Here is a 19730-nt window from a genome sequence, read left to right as displayed (position 1 = left end):
GGCCCCGTCCCTCTTTCACCTATTCTAGGTAGTGGATTCCCGTCGTGAGGAGATCAAGAGCGACGTAAGATCTAGACGCCTTGCCATGAATCCCAACGAGGCTAACCCTGGACGGCACCTCTGAATAGAAATTGAAGCGCTGTAAGTCTTCCCGGAAAGCACTCCCCGGTATCATGTCGATGTTTTCAACAGACACTCTACGCGCCTACCTTACCCTGTCTATGGTAACGCCATTCCACCTAACTCTAAATTTCACTCAGATACTACCTCAAACGATACCGGACACTCCGCAAAAGATATGACGGAGCTTGAGCACAAGGGACACCATGAATCTTCATTGACCCACAAATCAACAACCAATACTCGAGGTATATATATAGACAACAAGGCAAAAAACCTGAGTCATTTGATATCCAGAAGATAGAAACAGAGCCCTAATCCGTGTCATACATACATTACATGGCAATCTCATCGTGCATCATCGACCCCTAAAACTGAAGAGCCGAATGAACCAGCCAAACAATAGCTCCCAAGCGTCCCACACTCATCCCGCGTATCCTCGTTCCCCCCTCATCCCCTTTGTGTCCGCACGCCGGCATTCGGTGTGTGTTGTTGAAACGAGAGTATCGAATGTGGGGATTAAAAAAGAAAACTCGATGAGCAAGGCCAGGCGAGCGGCGAGGGCGAGCAGAGAGAAAGAGAAAGCGAAGCCAAGAACAAGAAAAATCACTTCTTTCTTGCCCACCATGCTCCCACTTCCAGACACTCTCCCCAGCTCGTCCCATTGTCCCGCACGAGATCATTCATCATCTTGCCCACCCAGGTATCCCACTCATCCTGGCTCTTGCCGTTCGCCTCGCGCAACATCGGCTCCATGCTCTGTATCATACCAACCACGGTCATTAATGCCGTCCGGCGTAGTGCCGCAGCCGCCGGTTCCAGGCCCCTCCCTCCCCCATTCCCACTCCCGTTCCCACTCGCACTCGCACTCCCCCGACTTTCACTCCCACCCCCGCTGGTATCTCTACCAGACCCAATCCCCAACCCGACTCCACCACCCGAACTACTCCCTGCCCTCCTCCCTTTCCCCTTCGTCTCGATATAACTCTTCCCATCTTTAGTCACCACACCGCCGACGCCTTCCTTTTCCCAGCGAATCTCGGACAGCGGCACAGCCCAGCGACGCGACCCAATCCCTGTGAGTACCTCGGATTCTTGCACAAGCATCGAGCCGATGACGGTGCAGGGCATAGCGCAAAGAGCACGGGCTTCGAGAGCGCGTGAGGCCCAAGCATTGTATTCCACTAGGAAGTTGTTGAGTGGGGTGGAAAGCGGTGTGTTGGGGGTCATGAGGTAGGCACCGCCGATGTCAGCCTCGGGATTGGTACTGGTAGTTTCGGTGTCCTGTGACGCTGAAGTTGTTGTTGTTGTTGGGGTGGTGTCGTTGCCGTCGTCGCCGATAGGGTTGCCATCAGTCGGGCCACCTGAGGTGGTTGTGAAATCTGGTATGTGTGGTCGCAGCATACGGAGGACGTTGTCGGTCTCCCAAACCTCAATGGTGCCGCCGGGAACGAGAAGCCGAATGTATTCTTCGACAAGGGCCTGCTGCATGGACAACGTCGTGACCAGGGCCATATCTTTGACCATAATAAAATCAAAGCTCGCATCCGGAAATGGTAGCGGCAATCTGCGCAGGTCGTGTTGCACAAAACGCCAGTTCATGGACTTGTCAGGCCGTGTATCGGTAATCGTGGGGGTTGGCGCCTCATTGGAAGAAGAGGCGCTTGCCGGCAGCCGGGCAATGTCGATGCCCGTAAACGACATATCCTTGTGAAGCCCGCGCGCCTCGTAGTGTTTGTGACACATCATGCTCCAGAACCCCGTACCGCAGCCGATCTCGAGGATTCGCGGGGGTGGCTTGTTGGCGAACGCAGGGGCGCAAATTGGGCGCCCGTACAGTTGCATGAGGAGCATCGTCTTGAGGCTCTGGCGGTGCAGCTCCTCGAGATCGACGGGGAGCGGGTAAGGCAACGTTGGATCGGCAAGAAATGTCCGGCCGTTGTGCATGATGAACGGCCGGGCAGCTGACTGCGGGCCGGACCCATGGTCGCTCGAGTTCACCGTGCGGTTGCTGATGGTCGTCCCCGACACGCTGGATATACTCTCGGCCCGCGCGCCACCGCCGCCTCCAGGGACCCTGGTCGCTGCTGTTGCCGTCCCCATCCCTGTATCGACGTGTGACAGCATCGATCCGAGCGGGATGCGGCGCTCGGGGAAGGTGACGGCAGCGACCACGGCGCCAGGGTTACCAAATGTGTGTCCGGCCGTGGCGGCCGTGGCCGACGCCGGCGTGCGGGCTGACGCGGGCTCGGAATGGCTGCCAGCGCCGGTGCCAGCAGTCTTCGTGTAGGAGTCGGCCGTGTTGAGGCGTGGCGTGGCTGGCAGCTGCTTGTCCTGAAAGTATTTAAACGCCGGCGGCATTCGGTCGCGTTCGCGGGTCGAGTGGCGGCGCGTCTTCAGGGAACGGGGAGAAAGTGGGGGATGGGAATAGTGGTTGTCGTAGTTTGCGGCCTCTGTGCCTGAGTCGCCGCCGTCGCTCAGAGCAGAAGCCGCAAGAGCATCTCCTCCTCCCTCTTCACTGGGCAATTGCCCCTGGTGTTGTGGGAGCCAGGGAACGCCGGGATGAGGTTCTGCTCCAAGTGGAAGTGCTGGACGCTCAGTGCGACCGCCGCCACTGCTGCTCGTGCTCGCACTGTTGGTTCGGGCGTGGCCGGGAATGCGCGATCGTTTCTTGCTGTTTGACTTCGCAGACGCCGAGTTGGAACGGGTCGGCTTGCGCGTTTGTGAATGCAGCAAGCCATCGACTTCATAAGTGATGTACGGGGCCTTGGCGGCTGCGTATCCCGAAAGAAACTCCATCTTGGCCCCAAGTGGGTTTTTCGATTTTTTTGTCCCTTCAGGCCGCTCCCCAATGGAGTGGTGCCCCCAATCCCACTTTGCTGCAGGGCCCTAGTCAGGGGCTGCTGCGACCGATCTGACGGGGGTTCAGAGGCCCAGAATGCCCCGCCCGGGCTGGTCGCAGCGCGTGGTCCAGGAGCTTGGGTGCTGCAGTTCCTGCAGCTTTCAGTGGAGACCATCCACCTCCACTTAAGGTTGCCGGCAGCAGAAGAACCGCCCGAATTGCCCGTCAATGGAGCCCGCCGATGGGATTTGCTCTCGTCGTTTCAACAGCCACTGGAAGAACAGGTCCCCTTTTCCCGTCTCCCAAGGTTCCAGTCTCCCACCTGCCGTGCGCGACAAATGGGTTGTGGAAGTTTGGCCGTTCGCTCACCGCGACCTCGACCTGCCGCTTCAATTCTCTCGCCCGCGACTAGTGCACGATTCTCCCAGTGAGGAAATCTCGGTGCGTTGCTCCGAATTCGTCGCAAAAAAAGTCCCGAAAACCGATCAACCACAGCAGGGAATCGGGGATGCCGACCTCGTTGCTGCCCACCGCCCCAAGCGCCCCTTTTTTTCTAGAAGCTTTTCCGCCTTTATGCCGGTTTCGAGTCCCTGTCAGGCCTCCAACAGGTTGCAACCGGTGAGCTCGCTTCCCAGCGAGACCCGTGCGAGCCGTGATTCAAATCGGGAGAGTTGGTCCTTCTCGTGCACCCCCTGCGATGAGCCGCCCGATAATTTGTCACGTCGTTTCCCAGAAAGTCGCTCGGTCCAGGCTTGCAGGTGGTTCCCAGGTTGTAAACTCCCTTGTCCTGCCCTCGTGACGACGATCGATTGAAAACCAGATGCAACCCTGAGGTGCGTGGGTGCCAGCAGCTTATCCGTAGCCGTTCGTCAAACGGCGTCACGAATAGGCCGCTCGTTCGAACGAAAGGATAGCCAGTGGTTCGGCTCGTTGGGGGTCACCCGCCCTGTGTGGTTGCCGTGGTGGGGGTAGCGTGGCTTCGATTGTCCCAGCTTAAAAAATGGATTTGCTTCTTTCCCGTGCGCGTGGAATGGTGTGTGGCGGGCGTGTGAGAGTTGCGACTTGGCCAGATATGGTGTTCAAACCCCTTTGGAAAATTCGGCGATTGCCCCAGCGCCCGCGCGAACAACAAAAGGTGTTGCAGAAACCAAAAGCCTAGCCGCACGCGGCGCGAACCAGCGCGCCCCCGGATCTTTAAACACTTGCGCGGATTTTGGACGGGCCTGGGGGAGGCAAAACCGAGTTTCCTCGCCCACGATCGGCTTCCCAGCTCCGCGGCTCAGCGGAAACTTTTGACAGTTAAGCTAAGGTAGTAATAATAGGTAGGAAGCGACGAGCGACGACGGCCAACCGAGCTGGTGAATTGCGGCCACTCACGATGTTCAAAAGGTGGGGCTCTGGCGGCCGCGACGGTCCGAAGCAAGAAACACTCGCGAAGACCCGCGGGCGGTTGGCCGGAATTGATGTTATTTTTGGAGGGAACAAGCCGGTGGTCGAGGCTCGAAATTGATGGGAGTGTAGGAGGCGATTAATTAAAAAACAAAAAGACCGCATTAAACGTGCAGCTCCCCCCTCTTCTAGGATCGTACCCTGCAGCTTAGTGTTCCTTTGGTGTCCCGGTGGGACAGCTCTAGGGAGATAGGTGTAAGGCAAAGATCGAGGAGACAGGTTGTCGGGAGGCGAGGGGACGCCGAACAGGTTTGAAGAGAAGTAATGGATGCCCACCGCCAACGGGCGGTTCTGTCTTCGTCTCTTCCTTTTACTGTTTCTCGTATTGTCAATCCCCCGCCGGATGGTGCGACTCAATGGAACAGGGCCCCATGATGAGCTTCCTGAGACCTTCCCAAAAACTTCTTTTTCTGGCTGGTGCAACTGCCTCAACGACGGTGTCGGAGCACTTTCTTACCCCAGTCATTGCCAGTCTCGAGCCAGCGCAAGTCGTGTGGAGTTAGCGGAGGGTGTGGACATCCGACGCCTTCCTTCCCCGCATTCCCATTCCGCTGCTTGGATTGGCCGTCCCGCAAGGCCGGTGCCTGCTCTCCCCTGCCGCACACCGGTCCCGACCTGCGATGCAAAGCCCAAGACGCCAATGAGGTCCGCCGTCCAAGCCCTCATTGGCTTTCCTCTTGTCCAGTTTGCTGAGGGGCAAGGCCGTGCGCTCAGGGTACGCATCGCGTTGGGCCATTCGGCGAGACCAGCTGACCGGTCGGCGCAAAGGGCGGGCGACATGCCTCAAATGTTGCAGGCCATGCTGTTTTCGAAGCTAGGAACAGCTGTGCTGCATTCAATAAATCCTTCGCGGCCGGCAAGGCCACCAGCCACTTCAACATTCTCCGGGAGGCCGAGAAAAAAATGTGAAGGCGTTTCAATGCCGACGGCTAATTTTCAGTCCGGGGCAAGCCGGGCCCTCCGGCCGACTCGCCCAGCGGTCTCCGGTTTCTGTCGCCCATAGAATTTAACTATGGGAAAACCAGACCGACCCCGCAATTGAAAAGCTCATGGAGGAAGGTCAGGTTCATGCTGTTGTGTCTCCCCTCTCACATGATCGAACAAATCTCCTGTTAGTTTGGGGAGCTCAGCGTTCAGATGTCGCCACTCTGCGGGTTCATGCACCACCGCGACGAAATCACAGCTGGACAAGGTCCAGAATGGTCGACAGCCGAAGGAGGGCCACCTGCTGTCTCCCTCTCCCATTATATCCCTGCCCTAGAAGTCCAAGCGCTTTGATGGACTCTTAGCCGACCAAATTGGGGATTATTATCTACTGTGTACTACGGATACTACTACTCCTACACGGTACTCAGTATGTACTATGTAGTTGAGTCTGGAGTTGGGCCTGCTAGTCGCATTGATCTTGCCTGCTTCTCCCTTCCAGTTTTCGGATTTGAGGTCCGGTCATCGCTTTAGTTACCTCCCACTGGCTAAGTGGGAGGGCAGAAGAAGGTTTGGACATTGTGGGTGTCAATTTGCGACCATAAACTGACGATTCAAACGGTCAACAGCTAAGTACTGTTGGAGGGGAGCCGGTTATGGCCAGGAGAGGGTTGGGGTATGGAAGCTCGCGTGCTCGCCGCACGGGCCACCGTGACCTGATGTGCAGTGAAACTGGCCAAGAGGAGGAAGACGAGGCTGAAGAGGCCAAACGAAGAAAGTCCATGTCACGTGATCTGTGACAATCCCAGCCTGGTCCTGCTGCAGCATGCGTGCCACTCCCGCTGGTTGTCAGCCCAAAGCGGGAGCCAGTTGACTCCACCAAACACCACCACGCCGCACGTCTCGTCTTTCGCAACACATCACCACATCCTTCCTCCCCAGTATCCATTGACCGGGACTGAATTATTACCATCTGAGATTGTTACACTATCGTTTTCCCATAGGTGAGTGCCCATCTTTTAAACTCTGCATGTATTGACCTCCCCCTTGAGCCGGCTCTCCAACCGCTTCTGTGGTACGATGGCTGCTCTTTGTTCTTGGGGGGGCATCGGGCCCACATCCAGTCTCACTTCCCTCATCCTCTCACCACCAAGCGCCGGTGCCAACGATTCCACCACCAATATCTTCCCACACTCAATAGATCTCAAGCTGACTCACTAGTTCCCCTCCCGCTAGGTTTCAGTCCGATCGCCCCAGAACAAAGCAGCAGAAAAAAAAGACCGAAAAAAGCACAAACCCCATCCCGCACTAGCGAACCTTCCTCTTTCCTCCCTGGTAACAAGTGTGCGCTACACCTCGAAAGGCACGCCCGACCCGAACGATTTGCTTCCCGAAGTGAAAAAAAAAAGAAAACAGCGGAACTACCAGCGGCGCAGACCCTTCCCTCCTCGTGAACCACAGCGTGCTGGTGAATCGTGAATGGCTCTCTGAGCTGGCGACCACTTCAGCCCCGTCATCCCCGCTGCGGCAAGACGACCAGCACACTGCATCCATGCCCGACGAACATCTCGTTGTACCCCATGCGAACCCTTTTGCTCCAAGCTTCAATTCCTCTGCACCCTCGTCCCCACCACCGCAACATTCTCCAACTCCGGCTCTCCCCCACTTTCCTACCTCCGCGCCCGCCGCAACGCCGCCTGTAGATGGCAGATGGTCACCGCTATCCGGTGCACACCTACCCGAATCCGCTTTCCTCAACGGGCGCTCCTACCGACCAGACCGCTGACGGGATTTTTCTCAACTCTCTACTGACGCATCTCGTCGCCGCCCACCCGTCTTCCCATACTAATACCAAATCTCCCAACCACGGCTCCGCGAGCCACAACCAACGCGGCATGTACGGTCAGAATCACCAGCAGGGGCATAACTCCCGCATCAATGGCGCACCAGGCCGGCAGCAGGCCATGCCCATGCTGTACAACTTCCAACAACAATCGGCCCACGCCCACCAGGCTCATGCCCAACACCACCAGGGGATTCAGCAGGACCATGGCGGCGCGAGTATCATGGGCCATTCGGCCTTTTCAAGCGGTGTCTTACCGAACGCCAGCCCCTTCTCTGCGAGCAACCTGCAAAATGGCCACGCATCGGCCTCCCGAGGCACCCAACCCCAGCAGATAACCGAACATTGGGCGGAGCAGCTGCGGTTGCACAAAGAGGCGGATCGGGCGCATGCCACTATGACTGAGCAGCACCAACCCCACTTCTACGCGAGGTTGAAGGCCGCGGAGAATAGAGGTATCGGCGGCGGCGCCTTAGGTGCCGGCGAATCCGGGCCTTCGGTTGACGGCGAGGACGACAGAAGGCGCCCGTGGAGCTTGGAGAAAGCCAACAAGAGACAGGATTGGTACAATCTCGACATGAGCGGCCAGGGACTGCGCGTTCTAGCGCCGCCTCTATTTGCGTACGAGTTCCTTCAGGAACTTTACATTGCATCCAACCGACTGACCTACCTTCCGGCTGAGATTGGCCGGTTGCGCCACCTGCGGCACTTGGATGCCTCCAACAACCTCATCTCGGATCTACCTCCCGAGGTTGGCATGTGCACTAACCTTCGGTCACTCTACCTGTTCAATAACCAGATCCGCGACCTCCCCTCGGAATTCGGCTCACTCTACCGGTTAGATATGCTTGGCATAGAAGGGAACCCTCTCGACCCGTCCCTTAAGCAGGAGATCATGGGTGGTGACACCAAGAGTCTAGTCAACAGGCTGCTGCTAAAAGCCCCGGGTAAGTATTATCTCCCACCCAAGCGCGAAGTGAAAACAATTTCTGACAGAAATTCGCCCGTCAGTGCCCATACCTCCCGTGGACAGGAAGCCTGTCATCGTACAGGAAGACGTGTCGTCGAGCTTGGAGCGAGTCAAGATTCTTACGTGGAACATCCTTTGCGACAAATTCGCAACAACCACCCTTTACGGCTACACCCCCCCCTCAGCCCTTTCGTGGGACTACCGAAAAGAAAGGATTCTCCAGGAGCTGCACGAGAGGGATGCCGATATCCTATGCCTGCAAGAAATTGCGACCGACGTCTTCCGCGATTTCTTCAGTCCTGAGCTGGCGCAAGATGGTTACAAGGGCGTACACTGGCCGCGTCCCAAGGCCAAGACCATGGCGGAGAAGGATGCTCAGGCAGTCGACGGCTGTGCCGTGTTCTACAAGGCTAGCAAGTGGATTTTGCTAGACAAGCAACTCCTTGACTATGCCAACATTGCAATCAACCGCCCAGACATGAAGAACCAGCACGATATCTTCAACCGGGTCATGCCCAAGGACAATATTGGTCTGATCTGCTTCTTCGAGAGCAGGCAGACGGGTGCCCGTATGATTGTTGCCAACACCCACTTGGCCTGGGAGCCAACGCTCCCTGACGTCAAGCTTGTGCAGACAGCCATCATGATGGAGAATATTACGAGGCTAGCTGAGAAATACGCCCGTTGGCCAGCTCTCAAAGACAAGAAGATGATTCAAGCACCCCTAGATGAAGGCGAGGAGCGCGCCGACGTGCCCGAGCCCGGCCCCTCGCAAGAGTATCGAAACAATACTGACATCCCTCTCCTCGTGTGCGGCGACTATAACTCGACTTACGACAGCAGCGTTTACGAGCTCCTTTCAATGGGCCGTGTGTCCCCCAATCATAACGACTTTGGCGATCACCAGTACGGCAGTTTCACTCGCGATGGTGTCGAACATCCTTTCAGTATGCGCTCGGCCTATGTCCACCTGAACGGGACTCCGGAGGAATTGAGTTTTACCAACTACGTTCCCGACTTCGCGGAAGTGATTGACTACATATGGTACTCAACCAACACGCTTGAGGTGGTCAGCCTACTCGGCCCGCCCGATCGTGACCACCTGAAGCGAGTACCGGGGTTCCCCAACTACCACTTCCCCGCTGACCATATCCAAATCATGGCCGAACTCGTCATCAAGGCCAGAAAGGATAAGAAGGCGGTGCAGGAGCCCGACTTTGGCTCCGGCAGCGGCGATCGGAGGGGTTGAGAGAATAGTGGAGTCCACTCCGCCTTGCTCTCTTCCACTCTCGCTGTCCTTTTCAAGTCGTCTTCCTGTTTGTCTTCGCATCCTTCCGTATCTTTGGGTCTGGTTGGTTGTTTTGTTTTTGCTTTGGCTTCGAGCGTTTGGTGGGTTGGTGGTGGCTGGTTGACCGGCGAGTCTGGTTTTGCGATGGGAGAGAAAGCGAAGACACGGCCCAGATCACCTGGTTTGTTCCGACTTGCCAAGGTGATTGCCCCGACGACCGAGTGAGCCGTTGGCGGCTGGGTTGGCTAACTTTGCTGCCTTGATAAAGCTAGAGGACCTAGACCCAGTGGGTTTAAGTGAGTGCAAAAGTGCGGTATCGGTGGGAAATGCATTGGTGGGGTTTGAAGGGTCATGTAGGAATATATTTCCGTTGTCTTTGTTGTTCCTGCATGTCGTATGCTTCGGCTTGCGAGCTTGTTTTTGACGTTGTGATGATCTGTCTCTTTGAGATGGCTTATGTCGAGCATTGGCGACTTGCAAACCGCAGGGGTAAGAAGACGACAAAGACACCAAGCGAGATCATATTCCGTTTCCTGTTTCTCAACTTCGACATGGATCGGGGGAGGACATACGACACCGGTATCCAGCCTCCACAAGCCTGGTACCTCGCCAGGTCCTGATTTTCTCGACGCGGCATGTTCATAAAGGTCAAATGTTAACAAGACACGGGGGGGCAACCTAGCCGCAAAATAGGCAAATTCTCAGTTTCATTGATACTCAATTCTCCCTTGAAATTATAAAACTATTTTCTAGGGAACTCCGGATCCAACAGACGAAGAGCATCAAAAGGGACATACAAATTTGAAATGCTCGCAATGCCCACTAAGGTGATCTACCACATCTCCCACCTACTTGTCCCCTCCTCATTGTTTACTTGAACCTCATTTAGAAGCCAACCATCTTACCTCCTGCCCATGACTACTACAGGGGCCATTCATACCCTCTGGGTCCATCCACCTCGCTGTCGCCCCAAATCAAACCATCCTCTCTTCTCGGTCGGGTAAGCAGTCCATACCTGTACCCCGCGAATCGGGTAGAGAGTGCTTTAAGCTAAGATGGTCTGGAAGATGGTCCTGAAAGGCTCCACAAGTTGTCATCCGATACCAGAGTTCTTCTACCAAGAGAAAACACTGTGTCCGTCGATGAGTTCCAGCTGCCACTGTCCGTCACATTGCCGTCGCCATCCACATGATCAGTGCCAAAAACAGACCCAGGTTCAACCCCAAGATCGATATCGCCGTGATAGTCGAACCCTCGCCTCGCTTTACTCCTTGGCCAAGGCAGCCTCCATCTTCTTCCGGAAAACCTTGCAAATGGTCTCCGTGTTGGGGCCAAACGACCCGGCAGCGAGGACATCACGCTTCTGCACGCGAATGAAATGCACTTTCTTCTCGCTCTTGGGCGCTGAAGCCGGTTTCTCAGCGGAGGCGCCCGAGGAGTCTGAGGAGGCTGGGGAACTGGCGATGGCCTTGTTGACGGCGCCAACAATGGCCTGATACTCTTTATCGGTGAACCCCCCGCCGAAGAAGACGGCCTGTGGGACCTTGGCGGAGGGGGAAGTAGGGTTGAAGAGAGGCGGAAACTCCGCGAGAGCTGCGGCGAGGTCGGTGTTGATTTTAAGGGCTGTTTGTGAGAAGCGGAGAAAGCGGGGCGAGAGGTTAGTATTCATATATAAGGTAGGTAGTAAAACAAGGCGAGCGTGAGGGAGGGAGTAGGATGACGACGTACTAACAAAGTCTGGGAGGAGCTTCTCCGAGACGGTAGTGGCAATCCTAAGGTCCTTTCCGAAGACAACAATCGGAATAGGGTCTATGGTATTCATTTTGAATCCTTTTTTACGGTACGTTTAAACTAGATGAAGGGTCGGTGTTGCCAGAAGAAACGAGAGGAAGTCTAGGCGGCTTCGAAGCGAGCAGTAAGGGCAGAATAAAGAAACGGAATAGAAACTAGGTAGTTTGAAGGAAACCGGACGCCAGGTTTTCTTTTTCTGGAGGGCCTGGACGGGCTATTAAATACAAAAACGCCTGGTCACTGGTTGACGTAGAGAAGGGCGTTCGGGCCTACATACGCTGTGCTTCCATACGCTGTGCTTCCATGGTTTCCGGAACACGAAAATTCCACATCGCTTTGACGGTTTGTCAAGTTATCTATCGCCCCCTCCGCGCTCTAGTGCGTCTGTGGACTTTGATGCTTGCCGCGTCATCCTCAAGGACTCGCATGGCCAGCGTCTTAGAGGTTATCGTGGTAGATTGCGCCTACACACAGGCCCGATGATTGCGTCCTCGACCGCGGCTCACTGCATTCAAGTGGCAACAAACTAGGCATCCGAGCCCAAACCTGAGGAGTGTAAAGTCAAGAACACGGGCAACGCCAAAAGCCCCGTTGATATGGCCGAATGGGTGTCTTCAATAAATCCCATCAACTAATAGAGGAATGATACATGAGTGCTACCTAGACCGCGAGCCACATTCGACTTGGGGAGAGGAAGGTTATGGGACCACTAGATAAGGCTCTGACAACTGGCACGGACACAACTGATAGATGGACGTCGAATTGGGGAAAGCCCGTTGCCCAGGCACATTTTTCTCACCTCCACCCAACGCCCTAGAGGAACCTGAGCGTCGCCCCCTCCCCGTTCTTATGCTTTTGAATTATCGTAGTTTTATTATCATTTTATGTTCCCGAGCTCGAGAGTCGGCCGCGTACCACAGGGAGTCATTTTCGTGTGCTAGGAGGTTCGGGTGTCAAAGCGGGAAGAGAGACGCTGGGATCGAACACAGATCCACGGCATCCTGCTCCTTGCACACGAATAAATCACATCCGTCCCGCATGTCGCACACCCCCTGAGGTATCTGCTGAAAGTGCTGGAAAATGTCGAAGCAGTCCCGCACCTGAAGAGCAGGCTAACTAGGCAACATCACTGCCATGCTACCTAGGTACTGTATCTTAACAAGATTCTGCATGACTACGAGGCTGGAGCACATGACTTATCCACTCAAGATGAGTAAAAACGTCTATTGTTACACCAGCCGAGGCTGGACCTATATGCTGTTTGGGCGGAAGAAGGTGGAGGGACGCCCCCACCCAACCCCCTGCTATGTTTCAACAAAACACCACCACCTAAGTTCCCATCCTGACAAGCTTGTCCATATCCCAACATATTTCGCCGTGAGAGTTTCCAAAGAATATCCACCATGCTTTCCGTGTAACAAGATATCTCGAATCAACCCAAACCTAGCCGCCGCTAGAAACAAAAGAAACGCAGTCCAAGGCTCGCTTCGAGCTGTGCTAATCCAGTGCTGTTTCATATCCTTCTTTGCTACGAGGCTCGTCAATCATACTGCCAAATCTCCCCTACAGGACAACCCCTCCCAACACCAGCAGCGGCCGAAGGCATGCTAAAAGAGATAAAAGAGGAAACAGAGGCCAATACCGTAGTAACAAATGCCAAAACGCCTGCAGGAAACTTATGTGCAGAGATAGAAAAACATAAGAAAAGGGATGGAGTACAAGACGAGAAATCACAGCTCGAATACCCAGCGGCTGTCAAGGTACGATCTAGCCCACCCGCCTCACTGCGCTCGTAGGCCATGGAGACCCGCCCCCGGTTACCTAGACAGTGTGTTGAAGTCAAGGTCCGGTCCTAATGGGCTCATTCCCATTTGGCTCATCGGATTCAAGTCGGTCTTGGCCCTTTGTAGGGCTTGAAAATCACCCACAGTTCGTAGTTGGGGCAAATTCATGGCGTACGTGTTGGCTCTTTGTGGCGCTGGAACTCGATTCATCATGGGATTGTTGTTGGCTGCAGGGTGGGCGAGATTATTGCTCAACCCTTGGTTAAGGTGCATTTGGGGCGCAAGATTTATATTGGGTGGTGGGTTCATGTTGTTGGGGCCCAGCCCGTGCATCTGTGAGTTGGAATTCGTGAATGGCGAAAGTGGGCCGTGTTGAGAATGCTGTGGTGGCTGATGGTTCATGCCTCCCGGGGTCCCTAAGGATGATGCTGGGGCCTGGCTCATGGGACTCATCACCATTTCGGGCATGGACGTGAAGTCGGTTTGTAGGCGATGAGGTATCTCCATTCCCGGGGAGACGATGCCCGGGGAGCTGGTAAACGGCGAATTCATGTCGTTACTGCTCGAAGGAAGGCCGTTGGGACTGTTCGAGTCCGAGCTCATGTCATCGAAACGGGGGAGCGCGAATTTGCTGTCATAATCGCCCGAGTAAACGGCAGGGGGGCACATGGTGCTGCTGCCAAACCCATCGAAAAGATCCATGTTGCAGGCCACAGGAGGTTCGGGGGCGTTCTGCAACATCGGGCTGGCAAGTTTTGGGAGAGCAAGTGCGACCTTGCTTAGAAGCAATGGGAGAAATTGATATTTACCGTTGCGAATGATGGATACGACGTTGAGGATTTTGCGGAGTTCATCCTGCGGGCCGGGAGTGAACGGCGTCCGCGGCGCAGGGAGAACCGCCAAGACTTCGGTGACGGCGCATGTGACGTTGAACAAGTGCTCACACAGACTGATGCCGTGCAATCCAAGGTTGCCAGTCAGTTGTGCGACCATGGGATAAAGCTCATGAAGGCCTTCAGCATACGACGCTTCGGCATTGTTGGGGTTGCCGTTGGCCACGCTCAAGCTCCATGCCTTCTGCTTGAGCCAGTGTTGCAATCCTGGCATCTCGGCGAGTTGGGCTGGTGTGTCGTTGAGGTACGGGGATAGAACTTCCTGCATCTGCTTGTCCAAGGTGGCAAGATAGGAGTCGGAGAGTTCAGCTCGAGACTTTGACCACAGCGGGGCCAGGATTTCGTCGAACCCGCGGAAAAGGTTGATCATCCGCAGGGTAGTAGTGCCGTTGTGCGCTAGGGGATCAGCTGGGTGATCGACGGGAGCAGGCGCGTTGATGCTAGCTTGGAGGGTTAAGGGACGACGGTGCTGCAAAGCGTAGGAACTACAAAGAAACCTCAGTCAGTTTTTTGTGACCAAACAAGACAGCGACACGGGAATAGAAACTGGGATACGAACCGTTCAGATACGAAAAGCAGCCAGTACAACCGTCTGCGGCGTGACGCATCGGGACCGTCTCTGTTGTCGTACTGCAAATATGCCTGCTCTTCGTTCATCCTGGCCATGTGCGCCAAAGTCGTCGCCTCACGCAAATGAAACCAAGCCTTGTCATGCATTTCGAGGGCGTGGTGGACAGCGAACAAAAAGTAGCTTGTGCAAAGGCTGTTTGTTGAGGGCGAAATAGCGTAGTCAAACCCTTTGCGGACCCGAATCGCTTCCTCCATAAACAGGGTGCTGCTCACGATGTTGCCGCCGAACATCATGTCTGTATTGAACGGATCGCTCATGTTCGCGCCCGGCAACACCATTCCAGGCTGGAGGCATACGAAGGAGCATAGCGCAGCCAGAAGGCAGTAGGTGTCGAGGTTCTGTTCCATGTACATAGCGTCTTGCTCGAGGTGTTGGCGTTCAATGATCGGAAGCGTCGGGTACATGTGGGCGAAAAAGAAGTCGATGCAGGCTTGAAGCGTCTCTTTGGTCAGGAGTCTCGGCGTCGGGGTGAAGGCACCGTTTGCGCCGCCACCATTGATACCGGCTTGCAACTTGGCCGAAAGGCTGGTCTGGCGTTGGGTCTCCTTCAGCTCGTTGATGACCTTGGCTCGTGAGCCCTTGGGGCCTTTCTTCTGCGGAACGGCATTGTATGTGCATGATAATTGCGAGGCCGAGCAATTGCGGCAGGGCGTGATGCCGTCGCACTTGACCTTGCGGCGGTGACAGGCGTCGCACGCCCGCTTCACGGCGGTTGTCGTCATGGTTTTCCGACCGTGTTCCGTGTTACACTCAATTGCTCAACGCGACGGCGGGGAGCGTGTGACAGCGCCGGCATCCGTAGCCTTATCGAAGAGACCCAGCGCGCCGGGAACGGTTGGTCTGGAGAGACGGTGCGCAATCGTGGAGTCTCCAGAGTCAATGGCAGATAGTCTGGGGTTGAATCGGCCCGGTGAAGGAGTCGCTAAGAAGAACGGAGACCGCGCCGCTGGGTCCCAGAGGTGCGCAGAACAACCCTTTAATGCATCAAATGCCGAAGCCAAAATCCGTGTTGTCGACAGAACATTTGCCAGTCGCTCGGGGGACCGCGATGGCACAGGCAGAGCAGATTTCGCGATTGGACTTGTTGTCGAAGAATCGGAGACAGGACGAGAAGATGGGACGAGAGCCGGAAAGGGACTTCCAAAGGGGGAGGGGGACGGAAATGAAGGAAGGCTTTGGAGGGGAGACGTATTCGGGGCAGGCGAAAACCGCAAGGGGGCCGCCAAGCTCATTTGACAGCGGGCCCCCCTTCCTTGACGGTGCACCCCTGAAGGGCCAATCACGAATCGCCGTCGAAGAAAAATGGGGCCGAGCATCCTTGCGCGAGTGCCGCCAGCATGAACTCCCGTTTCCAAAACAGACCGGCAAATTCGTCAGGAGGATGCTGGGGCACACCTCCCAGCGACCGTTTTTTTGCCGATTTGGGGAGATGTCAGCGCCGGGAGAACAACTAGTGGAGTGTGATGCGAGGAGCAAGAAATCGAGCCGCCTACTCGCCCAGTTCCAGTCCGCGTTGCTGTGACACGGTCGTGCCTAGCCTCACTTCGCCCCGTGGGGACACAACAATTCACGGCTTCTCTGTCTCTCTATTTGGAGGTTCAGGTGAATTCTCAGAGAGCCGGGCGCGTCGCACCGTCGTACAACAGCTTTCGGAGAGTGGGAAACGGGGGTTGGAAAACGGTGGGGACTCCGGAAGAACAGGATCCCGCTTGACCACCAATCAAGTCACGAATACCACTTTTAGACGACGGAATTTGTGGATGGCTCGACCCCGCCACTCTGTCACAGGCACGATCTCACCAAACGTCAAGAAAAAACTCGGGTCTGGGATCTTGGTTGCAAATAAATTCCTCAGACTTTGACAACTCGTTCCAGGCACAACGCTACCCCAACGCTGCTATGTTGTACATAGTAGTTCAGGGCTCGCATCGATCTTTGACGTTTAGGCGGGCCCGCCGCCGTGATATCTTGTAAGGAAATTGACCGGAATCTGGGAAGCGGACGACGCTGTGAATCGTTCGCTCCGTTCAGGTATCCTCGCTTTCTCGCTCATACGAGGAATGGACTATCGAGTGCACGGTAATTACTATGTACACTACGAAGCGGAGCACGAGGACTTCGTAAAGGAACGGGTTTCCAGCCCAGGTTGCCAGGCGCCTCATCTCGTTGACACACCGAGAGACCACAAGGAATCCAAGTCGACGGCTCGGGCAGTACGGAGGTACCCACAGCAACACACCGGCGTCCGTTAAATCTACGAAAGACGGTGAGACATTTCCCGATCTCGACACAACGCAAAAATACTACTCCACGATGTATGCAATCAGTTATCGATGGTCGCACCGTTTTGCAGCTACCCCAAGGGCACCAGAACAACCGACGACAGAGCAATTCGCATTGAGCGTGTGCGAAAAAAGCTGGGGTTAGCTCAGGCCCGGACTGTGCATGAATGCGGAGGGCGGAAACGACCCCGCCCCACAAAAGGGCCGAACGGGCTATGAGGCGTGTTCTCAGCGTCCAGCACTAGCAGCACCGCACACCAAATGCTCGAGGTCCTCGTCCGGTTCCTGGCTCCGCACATTGCCTTGATTATGGCCCCAACTCCAGATCCTCGCAGTTCTCGATATTCAGTTCTTGGGTGGAGGTGGAGTTGGGTTGATTATCTCCGTCCTGAATCAATGACAACAAGATGTACCGTTGATATCGGCATCCTCATTCACAGATGTTTCCGACTCCAAGAAACTCATCAAAAGGGGAAAATTCCCCGACAGCCATGATCCTGATTTTCCGTCCCCTGTTGCGAATCTGCTAGGCAGCCTTTTCACAACCGCCAATCTGCCACCGAGTCCCGGACCGTATCCACTCCGGCCCCTCCGTGCCGATAGCCTTCCCCCGGATTTTCCACTTTGTCAAGCGCGGGGGAGCCAAGCCTTACTCACTCAGAAGTTCGGCGGCGTTCGGGCCCGACCCCGTGGGCGTCACGACGCCCACGCGATGTCTCAACTGGTAGTAGGCCATGAAAACACGCAGTCCTTTTCAAATCGCAGTAAGACCGAGCAGGACCCTGCGTCGACAAGTTGTTCGCTGTAAAGGGAGTTTCTCACCACGCGCTAACCACATCACGGCTACGGCCTGGCCTCGGACCGATGGTGCTGCAGAACCTCTTCCTTCTTCAGCCGACTTCTCCGCAAAGCTCATGCAGGACCGCAACGGCTGCCAGGATCGACACCTTTCTCCAAAGCTTGAGATAGCTCCACTGACAGACACTGCCGGTATCCAATGCTTTTTTTGTTGGAGCCGCTCGAGTGCCGGCCGCGGGGATAATAGCGAACAAAGCTGTTTCCTCATTCATATCACTTCTCCGCGCGCTTTTGCGGTATCGCCCGTCGAGGCGCATGGGCAGTCGGGCCTTTGCGTCCCCCAGCTTGCCAACGAAGAAGGTGTTTCGCCAGTCCTCAATTCGGCTGGCAACCTGCCCCGGCTAAGACTCCCATTTTCGGGTATCTGAGACAATGTCGTTAGCTAAGGGTGGTGACGAGATAGATCTTCAACGACAAGACATCGGTTTCCACGTGTGGGACAAGGGAAGCTGAGTTTGGGCCGCCCCCTGGCTCCTGCGCGAAAGTTCGTTCGATCAGCCCATTTTCGTCCCTGTACGGATATTGGAGTTGAGTCGGGCCGGCGAACGTCCTGTAAGATACCAAACCCCCCGCACGAGCCGCAACCCTCCAGAGCCCAAAATCCTCGACGCCATTTGAACGTACGCAATTCATTGACACAGATCCATGACCACGGGATACAGAGCGTACCGCAACTCGGAATCCATGCGCAGACGCCAAGCACCAAGATTTCAACCCCCGCCTCGCAAGCCCGAAGCCACCACGTCCTCTAACGGCCGCGATGGCTTTTCACATGGTTCTTTTCCCAGGCATATGCCAGGGCAAGGCGACGAGTCCCTCACAAACTCCACCTGCATCTTGACCCCTTCCTGAGTCCTACGTCGACACCGTTTTGCCTGCTTACAAACCCATCGCGGTCAGAACATGCCACTTGATGCAGTCTTTGTTTGCATCGGGGGCTGGAAACGGCAGCGAGGTCTGACTATCGCCGAGCGTGGCCGAAGTGGCGGCGATTGACCATCTTCTCGGGTCCTTAGACTTGAAAGATTCGGACCGAGAGATGGAGGGCCTGTGGTGCGAGTGGCATGAGTTGGTGGAGGTTGGCCAGAAGATGAGGAGGGAGAAGAAGGCCTAGTTGGTGAGAACCGCATGGCCGCAAGAAAAATTGCCTCATATTATTTTAAGCGGCTGGAATTGGCTTGTTGGGCCGGTGAGACTGGTTCCTTAGAGGGGGTAAGAGAGGATGGGGAGCAAAAGGGGAGAGGAAATACAGCAAGTGTAAGTGAGAACCAACCCGTGGCTTGTCTAATTAGTGTCTAGCATCTCCGATATGCGGACGCAGCAAACCCTCTTAGCTTCGATCCCATAAAGAAGGCCTAGGACGCATCGAAATACCCAGACCGCGGAAGCTTGCCCCGTGAGAGGACCAGGCCAGTATACGGATAGATGGTAATGTCTGTCTCCCGCGGGTTGCGGTAGGGGCATGCGGGTGGAATGAACCTTCTCGGCCCAGCCTCAACTTATAATGTCGAGCTTGGGACCCTCTTTGCGGCAGCTTTCCAGCTCCACACACACACATCTATGACGAGCTGTTCAACTGTTAATTACTTCCCCAAAACATGTACCCGGTGCTCTCTTCAATGTGGATGCTCAATAACAATATTCCTGTGATCGCTAGTGGGGCGGTGGGGCGAGGGAACAAAAATAGAAATCTCGAGGTCTCACGGTCCAATGGAACACAGTAGTGTAAGGCTGGAAAGGAGAGGAACCAGGTGTTGGACGATGCAAGTTTAACCGCCCCACCCACTCACTCTATCGGAGATGCTGCAGTGTTTGCCGGACTGCAGTGTACAACATGTCAAAAAAACAATAAAGTGGTCGATTTTGTTCGGATTTGCGCTAAAATATTTCGAAGCTTCTCGTTCTCGTATGTGTCGTACGAAACGGATTTCGTCACAGCCGAGTGATTTTTCCCGCTAGTGTTTACCCTGGTCGATTCGAATGCCCCAGCGTTAACTTCAGAAGCAAGCACAAAGAACATCTCGAACCTCGATTGGTTTACTTTGGGGCTATGTT

At 55.3% G+C, this 19730-nt stretch overlaps 5 protein-coding genes across 5 annotated transcripts in view; 2 read left to right on the top strand and 3 right to left on the bottom strand.

Moving 5' to 3' along the window:
• The window catches only part of C8A04DRAFT_24094 (uncharacterized protein), a gene marked incomplete at both ends in the record, with an annotated part of 530 nt that extends 385 nt beyond the window's left edge, over window positions 1–145 (top strand). Inside the window, one exon of the mRNA XM_062778972.1 lies at window positions 129–145. Within this exon, the coding sequence (XP_062641659.1) occupies window positions 129–145 (17 nt within the window). The remainder of the gene's footprint in view (window positions 1–128) is intronic.
• Window positions 146–726: 581 nt separating this feature from the next.
• C8A04DRAFT_8534 (uncharacterized protein) lies at window positions 727–2919 on the bottom strand (the record flags this gene model as incomplete). Its single annotated transcript, XM_062785150.1, has 2 exons — window positions 727–950; window positions 999–2919. The coding sequence occupies 2 exons, from the start codon at window positions 2917–2919 to the stop codon at window positions 727–729; spliced, it is 2145 nt and encodes a 714-aa protein (XP_062641658.1).
• Window positions 2920–7038: 4119 nt separating this feature from the next.
• Window positions 7039–9397, top strand: C8A04DRAFT_33739 (Endonuclease/exonuclease/phosphatase; the record flags this gene model as incomplete). Its single annotated transcript, XM_062782577.1, has 2 exons — window positions 7039–8125; window positions 8190–9397. 2 exons carry the CDS (start codon window positions 7039–7041, stop codon window positions 9395–9397), a joined length of 2295 nt encoding a protein of 764 aa, XP_062641657.1.
• A 1303-nt stretch (window positions 9398–10700) lies between these two features.
• C8A04DRAFT_24091 (uncharacterized protein) lies at window positions 10701–11258 on the bottom strand (the record flags this gene model as incomplete). The annotated part of the gene is made up of 2 exons (XM_062778971.1): window positions 10701–11059; window positions 11165–11258. The coding sequence occupies 2 exons, from the start codon at window positions 11256–11258 to the stop codon at window positions 10701–10703; spliced, it is 453 nt and encodes a 150-aa protein (XP_062641656.1).
• A 1786-nt stretch (window positions 11259–13044) lies between these two features.
• C8A04DRAFT_24090 (uncharacterized protein) lies at window positions 13045–15257 on the bottom strand (the record flags this gene model as incomplete). The annotated part of the gene is made up of 2 exons (XM_062778970.1): window positions 13045–14389; window positions 14464–15257. The coding sequence occupies 2 exons, from the start codon at window positions 15255–15257 to the stop codon at window positions 13045–13047; spliced, it is 2139 nt and encodes a 712-aa protein (XP_062641655.1).
• Window positions 15258–19730: the final 4473 nt, after the last annotated feature.

This window comes from Dichotomopilus funicola (assembly GCF_033296635.1).
Source record: "Dichotomopilus funicola strain CBS 141.50 unplaced genomic scaffold C8A04scaffold_1, whole genome shotgun sequence".
Taxonomy (NCBI): domain Eukaryota; kingdom Fungi; phylum Ascomycota; class Sordariomycetes; order Sordariales; family Chaetomiaceae; genus Dichotomopilus; species Dichotomopilus funicola.
Note: the sequence above shows the minus strand (reverse complement) of the source record. Positions and strands in the feature narration are given on the sequence as shown.